This window comes from Cydia splendana, chromosome Z, assembly GCF_910591565.1.
Source record: "Cydia splendana chromosome Z, ilCydSple1.2, whole genome shotgun sequence".
Taxonomy (NCBI): domain Eukaryota; kingdom Metazoa; phylum Arthropoda; class Insecta; order Lepidoptera; family Tortricidae; genus Cydia; species Cydia splendana.
Window position 1 is genome coordinate 31,983,797 of NC_085987.1, and position 20,441 is coordinate 32,004,237.

Below are 20,441 nucleotides of genomic sequence, written 5' to 3' on the forward strand. Positions count from 1 at the left end.
CTGACCTACTTTTCTAGTACCATTTCGTTTCTGTAAGGGTCGCAGTGCTAACCTAACCCACTTAACTGATAGCAGTTTGACTTACTTTTCTAGTAGCATAACGAAATGCTACTAGAAAAGTAGATTAGGTAAGGTAGGTATGCGGTGCGGGGTACGGGGGGTTGAGCGGGAGGGGCTAGTAATTTTGGCATCAGTTTACTTTATTTGGTAATATGTATACATTTTTTGGTAATCATAGTGGTTTATTTAGGTGAAAATATCGCATTAATTTGGTCTTCAAGATTTGGTGATCATTAATGATTTTTGGTGATCATTCAATATATTTGGTATTTGAATACAATTTGAAGTGCAGTCGTAATTAAAATGGTGGTACTTTTGTATTTTTAGGTCTTATTTTTTTGGTGTTCAGTAATTTTTTTTGGTAAGCATGATTTTTTTATTTAGGGTACCAAAGTATTTTTTGGTGGTCATTATATTTGTAGCCTTATTTTTCTATCATAATAAAAACATGATAAAAACTATTTGTATAGAGCAGAAGAAACAGCATTTTCTGTTCGTGGTTCAAACCATGTTCAAAATCATATCTACGTCAATACTGACATTTGATATGTCTGATGTCGCTAAACGCGAAAGACGGGATCAGTAAAATTTTCTTTTAGGGCGGAATAAGCTACTAAGATGAGTTATATGCTGCGGAGTGACCCCATGACGCAGTGCGACATGTTCCTGCCGCCGGATGTTGCCTTTTTGGTACTTTCGAATCTCGGCGAAATGGAGTGCGTGCAGTTTACCGATGTAAGTACTTATCGACTAAAAATGGGCAGGAAACCCGCGACGTTATTCAATTGCTTGGAGACTCCCTCCTATTTGACCATTAGTCTCAAAAGAGACTGTCTGACTGTTTGTAATGAAATAGGTAGTACATATTTATTATGCTACTTTACTAGCTACTTTTCTGCCCTAGCATGATACATGCGTATATCAAAAATGTTAAAGGGCCATATGTACTGTAAAACGTTGTACAATACCCGTGCGAAAAGGTAATTCGCAACTCGTGTCGATTTAAAACATTCCCTTTGGTCGTGTTTTAATTTATCGCCATTCGTTACGAATTTCCTACTTTTCGCACTTGTATCGTAAAGTACTATTATGTAAGTTTGCCATATTTATACGTATAAACTGAAGTTTGGTATATCCCTACGGGCGGCAAGCCAACTTTTTGGTAAGGCAACCTATTAAAGAGCCTCTACCATCAGTTTTAACATTGACATAACGCTCACGTCTACGTAATTTACTTTCTGTACATCTCGCTTGCACTATTGCTCGCATATGCGAGTACGAGCGAGATGCATAGAAAGTAAGTTACGTAAACGTGAGCGTTATGTCAATGTCAAAACTGGTGGTAGCCGTACAGGTAGATAAAAAATAAACAGAGCTTTTTAAAATTAACGTACGATTAAGTAACAAAACAAATGTGTGCGTGATTTTTTCCAGCGTATATTCACGGACACTTAACGTGTCTCGCTATTTCAGTCAGTCTCGGTACAAAAAATACTGACATTGACTGAACTAACATGATAAAATACGAACGTTTAAGAGAAAATAATACGATGGAAAACAATAATTAAAATTATGCACTACATCTTGTACACAATTTAACTAGGCAACCTATTTCTAAATGTGAATATTATCTATCATTTAATTCGTATCACTAATAAATAAAAAATAGCAGATGAGGGTATATACGAGCCCTGATGCAAATTAGTTGGTCTAGTTCCAGACAACAATTTTGTTTATTCTCTAATAAATTTTCCACATGAACATAAAATGACCCAGTATAGTAAAGTTTAATCTAATTTATTTTGATCGTTTGATCGCATGAGACTTTTGTTTCAAAAATGTTGTCCAAAGCATATTGTCCTCTCCTACAGCACTGCTGCATGTATGGGCTTGAAACAAAATTGTCAGTACATTGGCAGAGCCGTGTTGCTTTCCCTAGTAATAGCCTTTTTCACATCTGTTATATTCCTATCCGTCAAATAAAAAATGAAATTTTTTTTCGGCACGTATTTAACCGGTCAACTAATTAATCGAATAAGAGTAGTTTAAAAAAATAGAAATGGGTACTAAAATTAATAGAGGCAACAAAAACAGAGCCTTAAAATACTAATATTAATATGAGACAACATTTTAATGCCGTTACAGCTTTTGATTATTTTTAGGCAGGTAGGTACCAAATATTTATTTGGCAACTGAATTATTATATTGGAGACCATTTATGAAGCACATTTTAAAAAGAAAACGGCTATCTATTATGTAATTAAAAAATGAAGTTCTTTTAAAATATTTTGTTTGGTCACTACACAGTCAACCTAATACGCTCCTCCTCGATTCGCTCGTCGTCGCATATATCTTTTGACTCTTGCAGAAGGCTCTTTAAAGACCTAACGGTATAATGGCCATTAGGTATTTCATGATTAGGAATTTTGACTATAAGTATAGGTACCTACCATTGGTAAATTTTGTGGTGTTTTGTGGATTAGGAAATATGTCAATATAAAGTACTAGGTATGCATATGTTTAAATTATTTAAAAATGGAGTATTTAAAGCTTATGTATCTTAGGTATTTTGTATACGTACATATATAAACAACCAAATTTTATGATCGCTTTACCTTATTAGTTGCCAACTTATTATTTTAGACGCCAGCCTATTAATACAAATTCCCTATATTTTTTTGGTGGTTTGTTATTGCTGCCAGTTTTTTAATAATATGATGCTTAAATTTGAGGCTAATATAAATTTATTGGCGCTAAAATATTAATGCACAGCCAAATTATATTATTTATTTATTTAAGTTTCAGGTAGATGGTAGATACAATAAAAAGAAAAATAAACTAACTTATCTATAAAATAAAACTATTTTAAAATTAAAAACGAATACCAAATAAAAATTAAAATACGTCTAAGAAATTGGGCCCCTTTGGCATGGTGCCGAGGACGCTGTCAGCATTTCCCCGCTGTATTGCGATGCTAATACGTTGTGCGAGAAAGCTGCCAGCTTATTATATTATTATAAACAGTTCCTGTTTAATATTTTAGTTGCCCGGTTAATAATAAGCCTTGTTTTTTCTTTCTGTACAAATGGTATTTCTTGTATTTTGATTTAGTTATTGTAGAATATTACCATAAAAAATTAAAGTACATTAGTATAAGCATTAATACATTTTTCTAGCACGAACTAGGCAACGCTAGTGACTTGACCGATATTGTACGGTTTAGGTACTTACTGACCTAAAACTGGTAAATACAACCTATACCTCTAAATCGGTAGGATGAAAAAAACTTAAATTGGCTGCAATTGCTTCCAAAATCCAAATACCGCTTTTTGGTGCCATATAAATATTTATTATTTCTTTTATATTTATATCATTTAATATTTGTGCAAAGTAACATTATGCTTATTAAATTTGTCCCAAGTCATTTTTATGACAATTTACGTTATGCGCATTAACATTATGCGTAGGTACTCAGTTATGCGTAATAATATATGATATGCCAATTTGAATTAGGAGTATTTCGTTATGCGAATTAAATATAGACCCGTATACCGGGTGTGGCCTGTAACATGAGCAATAAATTTAACTGTAGGCTGTACTCCTCATACTGACCAACATTTGTTCAGCGACTTTTAAACATAACTTGTGGTTTGATTTTTAATACACTTTAAAGTTTATTCTAAGACGCAATGTATTGCGAATTTTGTTATGTTTAAGGCGTGACAAGCAACGTCAATCACAATGATATGGCGTGGCGATGGCGTCCATTGAAGATAATATTTATTTTGTATTAAAAATAGGGAGTCTAAATACTTCATAATTTTTAAAAGTTGTTGAACAAAAGTGTCACCGTTTGAGGAGTACAATCTATGTTTTAATTATTTGCTCATGTTACCACACCCGGTATACATATAAGTCCCCAGGGAATAAGTCGCGGTGTGAAATACCATACTTCACGAGCTGAGCAAATTGCATGAAAAAAAAAAGAAATTAGTATTATTGTATAGTTTACTGATACCGTATTTTCTATTGCAGTTGAATGAAGAACTAAATGCTTTCCAGCGCACATACGTGCTAGAAGTATGTCGTATAGCCGACATTGAGCGGAAACTGCGCTACATTAACGACAGGATGCGAGATGATGATATTTACATACCAAAACTAATCGACAATCCTCCTGCTCTGGAACTTCATGAAACAAATGCTTACGAGGTTATAAACGCATTCACTGCCTGCGCGAGCTATAGTCTGTCAAGTGAAGTATGTCAGTAGCAATGTACAGCAAAGTGAAGTAAGGCAACACTCAAAGAGCAGTATTGCGCTAAGAAAAGCAGCAATGTACATCGAACCAAAACATGTACCTAATTATCATAACCTCAAATTTTACAAATATTTACGATCAACGGGCATGATTGTACATTGTAGGCACCTTGACTGTGTTTAAGTTCATGCACAATCTTTTTTAATATAATAATACTAGACGGGCCCGCAGCTCCGCTCGCGTAAATGAAATAAAGAGTTCGTCTTATGTTTAGTTAAATACCGACATTATTATGTATTCAACCCTGCCATGGTTTAAAACTGTGATAGGGATTTCTTATTTGTAGCCGTTATTTGGATAATTCAATACGCAAATTTGTCAAAAAATGATGTGATTTGATAAAAGGCAAGATTGTATTTTTTCATCTACACGTATTTATTTAAAACTTGTTTCAAGATAAAATTATAATTTGTTCTTATAAGCCTAGTTGCAAAAACGTTCATTAGATTAATTTTCGCCTAAAGACGAATATGGACGACCACCGCCCTTAAATCGCCTTTTCATACAAATATAGGTAGTCTAGTCCTCTCGGTCTTGCGATAGCTCTCGCCAGTCGCCATGGCCGAGGTTGAGCAGGTCTTGAGCAACTATGTCGTTTCAGCGGTACCTAGGACGTCCACTCGGGCGTCTCGCATTTTGTTGTCCCAAGTACCTGCGCTCTCTTCACGGCGGTTTAGGCCCAGTTCTACAGATTTCTATTACAGATTCCCAATTCTACAGATTTTCAATTTTACAGATTCCCAATTGTACATAATTTCAATTTTACAGAATCTTAATTCTACATATTAACAATTCTACAGATTCCCAATTCTACAGATTTTCAATTTTAAGATTCCCAATTGTACATAATTTCAATTTTACAGAATCTTAATTCTACATATTCACAATTCTAGTCTTGTCAGCACTTGTCAGCACTTCAGACAATAATGTATCTACTACAATAATAAATGTAACACAGCATTAGCACGGTCATATCTGAAAACATCTATACGATTTTCAATTTTACTCTAATATAGTATATTATAATTATAATAAATTTTATCGAAATCGTTAGAGCCATTTCCGAGATCCCTAAAATATAGGAATCCCTATGTATAAATAAATATATAAATAAATAAAATAACAAGAATTGCTCGTTTAACGGTATAATAAATATTATATTAATATTAAACAGGAAAACTAAACTCATCCTTTTCTTTTGGATACTGTAGCGATGAGAAACTGTAGAATTAAGAATCTGTAGAATTGGGAACCTGTATAATTGGTTATCTGTTAAATTGGGAATCTGTAGATTAGAGAATCTGTAGAATTGGGAACCTGTATAATTGGTCATCTGTTAAACTGGGAATCTGTAGATTAGAGAATCTGTAGAATAGGGAACCTGTATAATTGGTTATCTGTTAAATTGGGAATCTGTAAATTAGAGAATCTGCAGAATTGGGAATCTGTAGACATGGGCCTAAACCTTCACGGCACGATGCTCTCCCATTATCTCTAAGTGTCCGAGCCACCACTGAATTTAGCCGCTTTTGTCTCTCAATATTTCGCCACTATATCGGACCACATCCTTATTTCTATGGCAACAAAATTATATTACGATATTTGGCTGACTGCTGACTGTACATTTGCTTATTTTTATCAGGTCGCTCAATAATATCTGAACATGCACTTTAATCTACCTAAATAACTTACTATCAACTTTGTATTTTTGGCCCATCTCAGCATTCTTAGCCCGTTCCCCGGACGAATGGCAATGTTTGCCGAAGCCTTGAAAGTCAATCTGAATAATATAACTCAAAAATAAATTTAAAACAACAAAATACAAATTGATAATAATAATATAGTAATTACTTTGATTGATAAGAATGATAAGTCATATATGACATAAATCACTCGTATGGGCTCTATAGACTAAGGTTGAGGTTAACAGCACTTTTTATTTTACTTCGTGTAATAAAACTCAGAAATACCTGTATACCAACATGACAAACATAATTGAGTTTACTTTAACTTACGGATTATTTGGTCTAATCTGTAGCACCGCCAAACGAAAGCAACCGAGAGTTGCCGAGAAATGGCCGATGTCGTAAAATGAAGATTGTTATTAAAATTTCTTTTCCTTATTGTAAATTAAATACGCATCGGAAGCGATAGTTTTTATGCTCTAGTTCTATTCCCATATGTAGATAATAGATTTGAACAGGTTTTTCGTAACATACGTGCGTCATATTCGAGAAACGTGTCAAAAACTTTTTTAGAAATTTGTAAGGCGCCATCTCGCTTCTTCCCTCGTTTTTTATCCCGTTCTGGTTTTTCAATTTTATATATAATAATATAATAATATGATTGGTATATAATGGTGACAGCAGAAATTTCTCTTAAAATAGCAACGATTTAGAATGTAAACAAACAAGATGACTGTCATTCACGAGCCACATTCCACAGATAAAACACAGATGACACGCGATTTTGGAATTATCCGAGCCAGTGTTGCTAACCCGCGATTTTTCAAATTTGCCGCCTTTTGCTACTGACAACATTTGCTTGACCAAGTATACGCGCTACGTTTGAAGGTCCACCGATGATTCTAAGTATTTCTTACCTAATTCCTGCTTTACAGACGACCATTGAAAAATGGGAAAGAGTTGTTGTAGAGATGACCACGAGCTTGACAACTATGAATAAAACTTACGGAGAATTGACCGAAATGTATTACACGTTGTCTAGTGTCTCGCTCATGATTGGCAATGCGGACCTGCAGACAGCTAACCTGGGGACAATCAAGCAAGCGGCGTGAGTCTTATTTTTTGTATAATTCAATGCATAAAGCAATACAAACAAGCAATATATTTATCTACTATCGACTGTAATGGTTGAATTAAGATTTTGTATAACAAGCTGCGTCCTGCTAACTATTGTAGGGTTGTCACTGATATATAGTTATTTGTTTTACATGGGGGCAAAGTTGTTGTTTAACCGCTCGTGCTAATATTGATACCCGAGCAAGCGAAAGATTCCAAAATGGAATCTTGAGCGTTGCGAGGGTTTCAAAGCACGAGGGTTAAACAAAATTTGCCCCTGAGTGAAACACAACATTTTTCACCACACCAACCCGAAGCAAATATTAAATGTAAAATATCAAACAAAATCAAACCAAATCAAATCCAAATGAATGTTATTAAATATTTATCATCCAAAATCATCATTTAAAAGTCAATTCTACCAGCAAACACAAAAAAACAACTCAAAATTAGCATTTGATTACTTTGCCTCACATGTGAATAAAATGCAACTTTGCTATCAGTTTTTGAAGTGCAAAGTAAGCCTTTCCGAGCTGGTGTGGTGAAAAGTTATTTACATTTGACATTAACACATGTCATGACATTAACAGGATCTTCCTGTTAGGGTGGAAACATACAGATTTTTGCACTAATGTGTAACAAACTGTATCTCAAAACGGTTAGAAATATTAACGTGATTAATAACTGATAAATAATGTACGTAGCCTAATAAACAATCCCCGGTTTGCATAAAAGTCCCTCGTTCTGTTCCACCCGATATAAAATAAATATTGATGTTACTTATTTGCATGCTATTTGAATTGTTTAACTTTTAAAACGTAGGTACTGAAATGCCAACCGATTGCGAATTGCGAGTGCAAATGTAAGGTAAAGGAAATAAATAGATCTTACAACTTAAAACAATCGATTTGGTTTGTAAAAATTTTTTTTAAAACAGACAACGTACAAAACGTAATTTTTTGGCGTCAATTTTAGTACAGGCGGCAAAGTAATCCAGCGCAGCGCAGCTGACGATAGCGGAGCTCGGCTCACGGTGATCACCGGGCTCGTGCAGCGCAAGCGCTCCTACTGCTTCCAGCTCATGCTGTGGCGGCTCTCGCACGGCTGCGCCTTCTACAAGCAGACAGACGATGATCAAATATTTAGAGATCCCATGAATGTATGTCATGGCTTTTCCATTTCATTACTTGGGTGAATCAACTAATTCTTGTCACTTGCTTATTCGTATTTGCCATAATTACGTAGCCTGGGGAAATATTTTCAATTTACCATAATAAGCATTCTTTTGGCAACTAAGACCTTTTCATAATGGGCCATGTACTAAGTATGTTAATAGAACGTGACACAAAATCTTTGTAACAAACTGTGCCACTATTGTCCCCTGGTCAAAACAAAAAAGTTTATCCACCCATTAGTCAATTAGTAATTTAATTGGTTTTGCCCTCATCTTTCAAGTAGTCGTATAATTTTTGTTAGTAAGTATTAAATTAACATCCTTATCAAACAAAAGCATATACTCGTATGTAAAAACAACATTCAAGAAATAAGACCTTTACATAAAAGTATTTGCTTTATTTGATTTCTTAAAATTCCTAGTGATTATACCTAACAGCAGCTTCCCCTATAAAAGACTCGGTTAATTTTTTTAGATCTGTTTTGATTATTTATATATGTCTGCATTAACAAAGAGATGTTTATTGTTTTTAGAATACCGACGTCCGCAAGGTGGCCTTTCTATTAGTTGCTCAAGGAGAAGAGCTCGGTGTCCGCATGAAGAAGGTGTGTGATGGGTTCCGGTGCGACCTGTACCCGCTGCCGCCCACTGCCGCGGAGAGGACAAAAACCGAAATGCTTCTTACAACGAAGATTACAGATCTAGCTTTGGTAATTCGTAACGGCCTGGACACGACATTGGTCTAAGGCGACTGGCGGGGCGGCTGGCGGCGCAGCAAACGCGAGGGACCGCGAGGCATGCCACGTACTTTCAGTAGCGGCGGCAGCGACTAGGAGCGGCTGGAACGTAGACGTATTTAAAAACATGTTTTTTTTTTCAAAAGTGCCACTTCAGTGCCTAGAATATATTTAATTGTGTGTCAATGGATGCATGGGCTAAATACAGGACGACAAATTTATTTACATCTAATTTAGTATTTTATATATTGTATACCTATAGAAAGCACCAAAAAAAATACGAGTACACAAGAAGGAGACGTCACAAAATACTTAAATACGCGAAAGTATATTTAAAATTTAGGCCTAGGCCGGTCGCGCCGCTCTAAAGTCGTGGCATCGCCCGCGCTGCCCGATACAAGTCGCGCACCACCCCGCACGCCGCCGCCGCCGGTCGCCCGGTGCACGCTGCGCGCGTTACCGCTCGGCGACACTGCTGTGAAATTCTTCGGCACCCTTTAGAAGGGGTGCGAGTGGCCTCTTCCGCCTTCCGGCTGCGGAGGCTGTCTCGGGTCGCGCCCCACCTTGTGGGGCGGTCGGTCGCTCGTCTTTTTGGGGACGGCTGTGTATCCAGTGTGGGCTAGCTTTCTCGCCACCGGCCGTTTATCCAACCTCGCGACCCCTAGCCTGGTGATACCGTTTGAGCGGGGCCAGGCATCGGGGACGCAGAGAATGCGACCGGCAGCTTAGGCTGGCGTGTGCATCGTGCCTATGTAGGCCGCTCGGCGACAAGGATCGTGGCATGCATTATGCGTCGCCGGGTTATTGTTTTTGCGACTTACTGCCGGTCGCCGCCACCGATCGCCTTAGACCAATGTCGTGGCCAGGCCGTAAATGCTTAACTTTGCCGCTTAATACGAGTAAATAGTTGGGGAAGGACTGGTAACCTACTGTACTCGTAGGATTAGGGTATAAGTCGCCTTTATACACTAGATACATTTACACACAAAGATAAAAAAATGGGAAACGTACCATACAAAAAAAAATCGAGTTGGTCATACAAATTCAAGTCACTACAGAAATTAAATTACCTTTGTCCAGGCATAGTACTATTTATCAATCATATCACAGTATAGACTATGATGCACATATGGCGCCATCTATTCTTTGTGCTCGAAGTCTTGTACATGTACAGATGAAGTGCGTAATTGTTTTCCTTCGTATTTTCTCGGAAACATTGAATAATTTTACAGTTTAGACTCACTTGTTTTTAGTCACTCGCGCGACATGTTTCGGAGAGCCTAGGTCTCCTTTCTCAAGCACTAACAGTGCGAGCAGCGTTCACGACGGCCGTGTATCGCGTACTGCGGCTCGCCGCGTCGCACGCTGCGCGCGCGCCGAGAAAACAGGTTGGGGGAGGTCTTCCGCTGTTATTGTGTTATTGTCTAAACCGTAAAATTATTCAATGTTAGTATGTCTCACACCAGTTTAAATCAGATTTTCTCGGAAACGTTCGTATTTGTCATGCTACTTTAGTCAACCTCAGTACTTTTAGGGTTCCGTACCTCAAAAGGAACAAACGGAACCCTTATAGGATCACTCGTGCGTCTGTCTGACTGTCTGTCCGTCTGTCACAGCCCATTTTCTCCAAAAGTACTGGACCTATTAAGTTGAAATTTGGTACACATATGTAAATTCGTGACCCAAAGACGGATATCTTACGTAAACAAATGAATTTTAAACATGGAGGCCACTTTTGAGGGGTAAGTGAGAAAATTAAAAAATAATGTTTTTTAAACTATATCGTGTTACATATCAAATGAAAGAGGTCATTTTAATAATCTCAAATATATTTTTTTGTAATTAAAAAAAAAAATAGTTTAGAAGTTATTTAAGAAAATAGGCAAAAAAATACCATTCACCAGCCCCCCCTCCCCCCTTTTATCTCCGAATCTATTGGGTCTAAAATTTTGAAAAAAAATACACAATAGTTCTTTACCTATAGATGACAGGAAAACCTATTAGAAATATGCAGTCAAGCGTGAGTCGGACTAATTACTTAGTTTCTGATCCGACCCCTACGGGGTTTTTAAAGGCAATTCGCTCGCGTTTCACATTTAAAAAATACATTGTAAAATTTGGGTAATGTACGGAATGCGAGTCCGACTCGCACTTGGCCGGTTTTTTGTACTTAGACTGACTGAAATAGCAAGACACGTTCGTACGTTTCCGTGAAAATACGAAGGAAAACAATTATGCACTGTGCACCAACACTTTGTTAGATATAATTATTGTACGTTAAACCAATTTTTATCAAGTAGGTACGTCTGTTTTAATATAAAAATTATACACCAACTATATTTAGATTTCAACCAACAACAGTTGGTAGAAATCAAAATATACCAAAAGAACATTTAAGCACTTAATTTTACCGTATTTTATTAAATTCTAGATTAATACATATTCAAATAAAATATTCTTCTTTCTTAAAGAGTTACAAAAATTACATTGAAAATGAACTAGGAAACAAATTAAATTTGAAAAGTGTGTTGTGTATCTTTTTAGCGTTCCGAAGTCATCTAGAAACCCTTAATTTCGCCATGTCCATTTGTCTATCTATGTGTCCATCTGTCCGCCCGTCTGTCCGTGTGCGGCTTAGTTCACTTCCCGATGCTAAAAAGCTGCAATTTGGTTTATTTTTTTTATCACAACTTACTACGATTAAAGTAAATTGTGAATGTGAAAAGTCCCAAAATCTCATTAAACTAATTTTAATGAGATATATTTTGGGAAATCTAGAATAATTAACATTGTCAATTATGATTTTTGTATGATAGCGATGTCATCAGTTGTCCTTAAAGATTTTATTTTTGTTTTTAGGTTTTAAAAGAAACCAAATTTCACCGTTGCATGGTAATGCACACGATAGCCAAGTCGTATCCAACATATCTGTTGAGACTCAGAAAGGCAAAAGCTATATATCATGTTATGAATTTTTTTACCCTTGATATCACCAAGAATTGTTTGATTGGTCGATGTTGGATTCCAACCGCAGATTTGGATCAAGTACAAGCGGTATTGGATAAGTCTGGGGTATAGTATTTTCATTTCTCATGCTCTGAAAGATTTTTTAACGATAAGCAATTGAAATTAGGGTTTAAATGGATTCGTTATACAATTTCTATTCTGATATTTGACTCCCCATTCCATAAATAACGATACTTTTGCCTAAACTGTTAATTGAAAGTACCCTCAAAATATATAATTACACATCGGTAACTCGTGGCATTTAGGTAGCAGTTAAAAGATTAGTGATGAGCACACATCGGTAACTCGTGGCACTTGACAGTTTCTAACAGACTAGTGATGTGACAATGTTCTTCCTATACGAGTCGAGAAAAAAAAAACACTAAAAAAAGAAATTAATTAAACTAATCTTTTAACTGCTACCTAAATGCCACGAGTTACTGATGTGTGTATATAGGTCATTACCTATGAAATTGGCGTTTTGTTCGGAGAATTTCAACGAAACACGAATTTCCATACAATTAATTTTGCGGATATTTTTTTGATGGCTAATTCAAACCAAACAAAATTTTTCCAGTAATTTTTGACACCTTTAAGGTATGTTTTCAATATCTCCATTTCTTGAAAATTGGTACCATTAGAAAAATATAAGTAATTTTAATACTCGAACCGACAGCACATGAAAAGACCTATTTTCAAGGCTTAATTCTGAACACTTAACAATAAAAAATAACAATTAATTGTTTGTAAAATCGTTGTTTATTGAGTGCACTGTAGTTTTATTGTAATTGTGTATGTACTTTTGTAAAAAAAAAAACTAGGATCAGACTTATATCTATGAACAAAAACGCCAATTTCATAGGTAAGGACCTAATATATAATACAGTAATTTTATACATTTCGCGTTTGCGTTAAATCCGGTAGTTCTGATTTTTTTTTCAGACGTGTTTATGATGTTGGCCTAATGAACAATACAACTTTGTGACTTCGAGCGCCGAACGCAACTTTGTCAAATATCGAAAAACCCGCGAAAATTTCGTTTTTCTTTTTAGATTTGGGCGATTATTTTTATTTTATTTTATTTTATTTATTTATTTAGAAATTTAATTCAGGCAACAAGGCCCATATTACAAATACCTTACAGACTAACATACATATGTATTTTATAAACTTAAAACTAAACACTATTTAGTCGACAAAACGGCGTGGCTCCGTTGCATCGGCTGCTCTTGTGTCGGATTCGGCAGTTTGCCCCGGAACCTCCGAAACACGACACCTTTCGGCCAGAAGTCGACGCACTCGATGGTTCCCTGCAGCGGTCGCGGCACGCGCACCACAAAAGAGTTGAAGTGCACGTAGTGGCGCGATCGAAGCTGGAATACCCTCAGCGTGTAGCCTCAGTGTGTGTGTGTGTGTGTGTGTGTGTATGAAAATGATATATAACTAGCCCTAGTTGCTAAGAGCAGGAAGAAATATAGCATAGATTGCACCTGGGGAGCCGACCATTTCCCCCCTTTTTTGGGGGGTAGGCACGGTACGATCTCGTGTCTACCAGCTCAAATCAGCTTTGTTTGACCTTAGAAACAATTGTGCCAAGCGGCATCGCCTGAGACAAAAGTGCATACTCACTGCACTTACTTAGCCTACGAATACAAGTTAGAAAAAAATTATAAACTTTGAAAGGCTTTATCTCGGAAACTATTAAATGTACAGAGACAATTCTAGTCTCGTACTGTAGCCAATCTAGTCCACTTTAAAAACGCCCTGAAAAGGTTTTATCAAAAACGAGTCCTTTAGGGTTATAATCGCCCAAATCTAAAAGAAAACCGAATTTTAAGCGGGTTTTTCGATTTTTGACAAAGTTGCGTTCGGCGCTCGAAGTCACAAATTTGTATTATTGATTGGGCCAATATCATAAATATGTCTGCAAAAAATCAGAACTACCGGATTTGACGCAAAAGAGCCAGGTTACAAAATTCGACAAGGTTACGGGATTAATACTACAAAAATTGATACTTACAATTAGTCATTTAAAAACACATACATATTACTTTCCTCGTATTCGAAATGAAAAGCTTTTCGATTTTTTGTTTATTATAAAAGTTATGAGCTAAAAACGAATTCCCTACTTACTAAGGTTTACTAGCTTCTAATTCTTAATAATTACTTAAATATTGAAAAAAATCATATTAGCGTATACCTGTAGTTACAATACATCAAAATGCTTAAAAATAGTTTATATCATGTTAATATCCGGAGAGGAAAATGAGGACCACGTTTGTATGGGGAAGCGGTGACGTCAGTCGTCCCCTTTCATCTTAATCTTAGTCTATTGGTTTTTAATAAACACACCCCTCGCTACGCATCCTCGCACAGCTCTGGTAGAATCGCAGCCTATATACTATATACCTACTCATTTAGTCATTCTTAGGCTTAGGAAAGCTTCCATTAAATAATATTACTATGTTTTCAGGAGAAATTGGCAACCTCTGTGCCTTGTTTCATGTCCAAGCTCACAACGATTGAAACGCCCCCAACTTTCCATCGCACCAATCGATTTACGTACGGCTTTCAAGCGCTTATTTCGGCTTATGGTGATTCCACTTACAGGGAATTAAATCCAGGTAATTAAATATTATACGACACATCGTGTGATAATTTCTGAAAGATGCTATATTTGTACTCATAAACTGAAATATAATTATTCTGAATTATACTTATGTATAATAGTCTGGCTACTTAGAAACAGATTCAATAAAAATAATGTACCACACCAACCGGGCTAGCGCAGGAGTGCATGGCGCGACAGTATCTCGCCCGCGAGATAGACTACCCATCCCTCTTAAATTAATACAGTTAGAAAGAGGCGGATAGGCTATCACGCTGGCGAGATACTCTCACGGCCCTCCTGTGCTAGGCCTACAGCTTGGAAAGGTTCTTTCTCTCACACACGCAGGCTTTTGAACATACTCGTACTTACTTAGTTATACCTACTCCCCATTTGTAACACAAAATGTAATATTTTTTTATTAATATTGCATAATGACATTAGTAAAAAACTGTCATTTTATTAATTAGTAACTAAAATATTGTTAAAAAAATGTATATATCATAATCAGAGATCGGACAAATTTGCGTCATTGCTCGCAATAATGTAGACATGACTCCAAAATTGATTAAATAATTAATCATTCAGTTAATTTCTTACCTGAGGTTTAATTTTGATTCCTAATCAATAAATAACACAAAGATTTCTTATAATGTAAATTTATTAAAGGAAATAATCAGCATGTTTTTAAAATTTTCTGTAGGTACTCATTTTTTATAAATCTCAGGTAAAAAAATAATTAAATGATTAATTATTTAATCAAATTTGGAGCCATGTCCACATTATTGCGAGCAATGACGCCAATCTGTCCGATCTCTGATCATAATATTCATAATGTTTCATTCATTTTTTTCTATAGTACCCCGAAACGATACTGAATAAGTTTTTTTCCTGTTGTCGTAAGGAAACTATCTTTAGACGTGAAAATAACTAAAGGTTTTCAACAGCGTGTTCCAATTATTAAATATAATATTTATATCTTTGGCTTCATTACATTTATGTCTACAGGCCTGTACACAATAATAACATTCCCGTTTCTCTTCTCACTGATGTTTGGCGACATGGGCCACGGGACGATCATGCTCGCGGCAGCTGTGTGGATGCTCGTCAATGAAAAAAAATTCATGGCCGAAAGGTCTGACAGCGAGATATGGAATATATTTTTTGGCGGTAAGATGTGTTTACATTCAATGTATTAAAGTTAGATCAAGATAAGTCTGCAAACAATTATTCATACATCATAATATCATACAAACGTTTAAAATAACACTTGCACTGCGTGTGCCATCAAGATCGTTGCAGTCTTAATCTTGCTCTAAGTCTAGTGAACAGTAATTGTAATTACTTAACCTGCATCATAAAAAAATATAAACAAACTTTTCAGGTCGATACATAATGCTGCTGATGAGTTGTTTCAGCATTTATGCTGGTTTTGTATATAACGACTGTTTCTCAAAAGCCTTCACAATATTTGGTTCCGGTTGGACAGTCAAACAGTCTCTGGCCGAATTGACTAAACAAGAGACTTTCCTTTTGGAACCCGGAGACCACACTCACGCTTACTACTTTGGAAAGGATCCATTTTGGGAAGTAAATACATTATAATATGTAAATGTAAATAACCAGAAGTTTACTAAGCATAATTGTGTACAGCGCGATCTTAAGCCACAGCTATCAGCAAATCAGCGAATTAATTTGCTCGACCTAATATATGTATGTTGGGATGATGCTTTATCATGTGAACCGATTTCAACAATGTTTCTTTTATTATGTATTTCTTAAATTTTTAGGATTTAACACACGTAAAGGTGGTTAAATTGCAAATAACATTGTACATTTTGAGCTCTTTCTAACCATACCCCTCTTGACATATAGTAACTAGTTCAATTTGGGCATTTTCCATAGTTAATAAAAATAAAGTAAACAGATAACACTTTCAATGTGTCTGGGTTAGCGTTGTTCACGAACGTTCCGTTTGGTGAGTCGCAGTCGCACCATAAGGGTTCCATTTGTGAGTTTCTATTTTTAAGTTTCGCTATATTGAGTAGGTGAACTTGCGTGCTTTAGAAATTCATTTTATCATTTTGATAATCTTACCTAAATCGTGATTTCTGCGGGCAAAACCTCCTCAAGCTCGATTATACGTTAGTGCGGTGCGGGGCTAAAAGTTCGTGTTATCTCTCTCGTGCGGGAACTGTCACCGTTTAGTTACAAAGCGTATGATAAAGATAAATATACATTTCTATAAGTTTTTCAAACCCGCACTCGGTGGTACAGAAAAAATGTTTAAGGTCTAAATAAGCCTCGAACGCACTGGGTACCTATATATTTTGTTCACACAGTGCGGGTTGAGGTTTATTTACGCGCTTCGAGAAAGTTACCTCAAAGCCGCATTGAGGTAACGTTCTTGAGGCACTAGTCCCACCGAGGGCGAGTAAGCGATAAGCTATCGACTACTTTGTCGCGTCCGTGTCGGTAAAAAAGAGAGATATACGAGCCCCGATGCATGTTTTCGTCTATCAGACCATTTTTTGACGTTCTCGCGTTTGTGTCCTTAATAAAAAAAATACAAGAAATACCGTTTGTATTGAAAGAAAAAAAAAATTACGACTTTTTATTGACGGGTAGGATTATAACAGATGTGAAAAGGGCTAATACTAGGGAAAGCAACAGAGCTCTGCCAATGTATTGACAATTTTGTTTTGAGCCCATGCATGCAGCAGTGCTGTAGGAGAGGACAATATGATTTGGACTAGACGTGTGCGCCGCGCCGGCGCGCCGTTGCCGCCGGGCTTTTTTGCCACGCCGCCGCCGCCGATAAATGATCGGCGTGAAATCGGCATGACCTTGAGTGTTGTTAATCAGCAATTTTAAGTTGATATTTGGATTTTTTTGTATAATATATGTTACAGTTGTCAAATATATATCAATTATTTATTAAATGAAACAGAATAAGCCAGTTGAACAACGTATTTGACACACCGATTAAAGTAACTGAGTAATCCTTAAGGGGCCTACTGATTACCAGTCCGCCGGACGATATCGGCCTGTCAGTTAAACGCAAAATTTGACAGCTACGGACAACTGACAGGCTGATATCGTCCGGCGAACAGGTAATCTGTGGGCTCCTTTAGTGTTCAGCGTCAAAAAAGACGAGGGAGCATTATATGCAGTATTTTTCCCTGTAAATTGTGTATTCACATTCAAATATTAATCAGAATTTATATGCCTTCACCTCACATACGAAGTCAGAATGCTATATCATTAAAATACTTGCATTGCAATTAACTAGGCAACCAAAACACAGGGCTCATGTACCATGAAACCTCAACAGAAAAGGAAAACTAACTAGCTAATGTTGCGTTGCGATCATCATCCTTGCTTGTACTATTGACGACTGGCTTACGGGAATAACAACAAGAAATGCTTTTTAGCGATAAGACCGCCTGTTCTTGTATTTCTGCCTCTGCTTGTATTTCTGTTTTCTTTTATTGAGGTATGCAATAAAGAGTATTTGTATTGTATTATATTGCATACAAACATGTATGCAGCGGTGCTAAGCTAATAGCTTTGCTGACTGTACATCGAAATGACGACTCTTCTGAAGAAATTTGAAGTTAAAAGTTCTAGAGTGGTCTTAAGATCAACCATTCCGAGACCAAAGTAATGGTTGTAGACAAGGCAAACGTACTCCCAAGTTACCGACGCACTCGGCGATTACGAAAAAGCGAGCAAGTTTATATATCTTGGTGGTAGGAGTTCTCGTCTTTCCTACATATATTCCAGTATGGTGCCGAAACGCTGAGCCTCAAAAAGGATGACGTGCAAAGGTTGGCGCTTTAGAGGTGTAGTGTTGGCGAAGACTGCTGCTTATGCCTAGGACCCCTTAATTTTCAAATAGCTCAATATCGCCACTGTGGTTTCTACAACAACTTTCTTCGGACATATTATGCGGTTTCCAACGCATGATGTGGCGAAACGTAATATGAATTTAGGCCCAATGAATGGCAAACGTGCTCAGAATGGAGCATGTGTGAGATGGTCGATGGCTGGCGACAGTCTGCATCGTGCAATTCACACGGCCTATGACCGCACGAAATTGAGACAAATTACATGTGGTCGCAATCCTCAGCAATGAGAAAACGACGAAGAAGAAGATACTTCTCAGTGAGCCTGGTGCTTGTACGATAAGAAAACCATTAAAGGGAAGCCATAGCAGTCCACTATATCTAGGATATTTGAAGATAAGCCATGGACAGCATGACAAATCGGAGTTACAGAGAGATAAGATCGGATCGAAAGTCATTGGGACCAGATGCCCCTAAATACAAGCCAGTTGTCAATTACTTACTAGGAAATCAAGTTACTATACCTATCCTATATTCATTTACAAACCCTATTTTACTCAAAACCTATTCAAAACTATACGTATATAGATTACGTAGTTCACTTACTAGCAACCTGGATTAATCAATATTATCAAGAAAAACGACAAATTAATGATTTTTCTTTAGAAACGTGAAAGTCAAGGCCACGCCGATTTCACGCCGAAAACACGCCGCCGCCGCCGATTTTACGGCAAACGCCGCCGCCGATCGTTTTTTAATCGGCGCACACGTCTAATTTGGACAACGTTTTTTTTCAGCAATAAAAGTCTCATGCTATTTTAGTATATGATCAAAATAAACTACATTAAACATTACTATTATGGTTCCCATTACTGGGTCATTTTATGTTCATGTGTCAAATTTATTAGAATAAACAAAATTGTGGCGTGGAACTAGACGAACTAATTTGCATCGGGGCTCGTATTAATAGTTGATCGATGGCTGTTCATACGGCACTTGTCCCACCAAGAGCGGCGATTTTCTCGCCCAAGAAACGAACAAAAGATTAGGATCCTGTGTTAGTAAAAGAGACACATATATTAATAGTTCATCGCTGGCAGTTTACACTGCCGGCGAGAACAGTCGCTCTACTAGTTTGTCGCCGCGATAAGATAAAACTAGCTCAGCGGTACTCGCTCGGCGATGCTCGCTTCGTAGTTAGAACTCAAGCTGCGAGACCAATCAGTCTGCGTGTTCGGCTACGCCGCACCGCCCGAGCGAGTGACGCGAGTAATAACCCGTCGCACTCGAACACTCGCCTATAGCCGAGCGACAAAACTATTAGAGCTAACACTCGCTTCTCGCCGCTCGCCCACTCGTTTCTAGTTTATCGTTCTACTCGCGTATCGCTCATCGTCGGCGGTGGGACAAGTGCGTACTCCCGGCGAGGACTTTCTTTACACTCTTTACTCGCAGCAATTATAACGTCAAACTCTCATAGTTTGGCGAGTAATCGCCCGTCGCATTCGAATAGTCGCCCGAGCGACAAAATTATTAGAACTACACTCGCTTCTCGCTGCTCGCCAACTCGTTTCTAGTTTCTAGCTCTAATCGCTTCTTGCTCATCGTTCGTGGTGGGACCAGTGCCTGAAGTGGGCATCGCGGGAGTCGACCGCTTGACGTTAGTGCGGCCATAGTTGCATGTACGTGTTATTAAAGTTTATAATTTTACGATTTCAGTTGGCGAAGAATAAGATCCTGTTCGAAAACTCGCTAAAAATGAAACTCTCTATAATTATAGGAGTTACCCATATGATATTTGGCTTGACTATGAGTTTATTTAATTTTTTGTAAGTTGTAGCGATATGGCATGCTCACTAGCAACCGACACTTATGTTTGTCTAAAT

At 37.1% G+C, this 20,441-nt stretch overlaps 1 protein-coding gene across 1 annotated transcript in view; it reads left to right on the forward strand.

Annotated features, from left to right (window-relative positions):
- The first annotated feature begins 645 nt into the window (after positions 1–645).
- Positions 646–20,441, forward strand: part of LOC134805116 (V-type proton ATPase 116 kDa subunit a 1-like) — a 36,912-nt gene continuing 17,116 nt past the window's right edge. The window contains exons 1-10 of the mRNA XM_063778416.1: positions 646–795; positions 4,096–4,320; positions 7,002–7,174; positions 8,158–8,341; positions 8,890–9,066; positions 11,953–12,165; positions 14,573–14,723; positions 15,716–15,877; positions 16,092–16,297; positions 20,275–20,384. Of these exons, the coding sequence (XP_063634486.1) occupies positions 679–795; positions 4,096–4,320; positions 7,002–7,174; positions 8,158–8,341; positions 8,890–9,066; positions 11,953–12,165; positions 14,573–14,723; positions 15,716–15,877; positions 16,092–16,297; positions 20,275–20,384 (1,718 nt within the window). The 5' untranslated portion in view covers positions 646–678. The remainder of the gene's footprint in view (positions 796–4,095; positions 4,321–7,001; positions 7,175–8,157; positions 8,342–8,889; positions 9,067–11,952; positions 12,166–14,572; positions 14,724–15,715; positions 15,878–16,091; positions 16,298–20,274; positions 20,385–20,441) is intronic.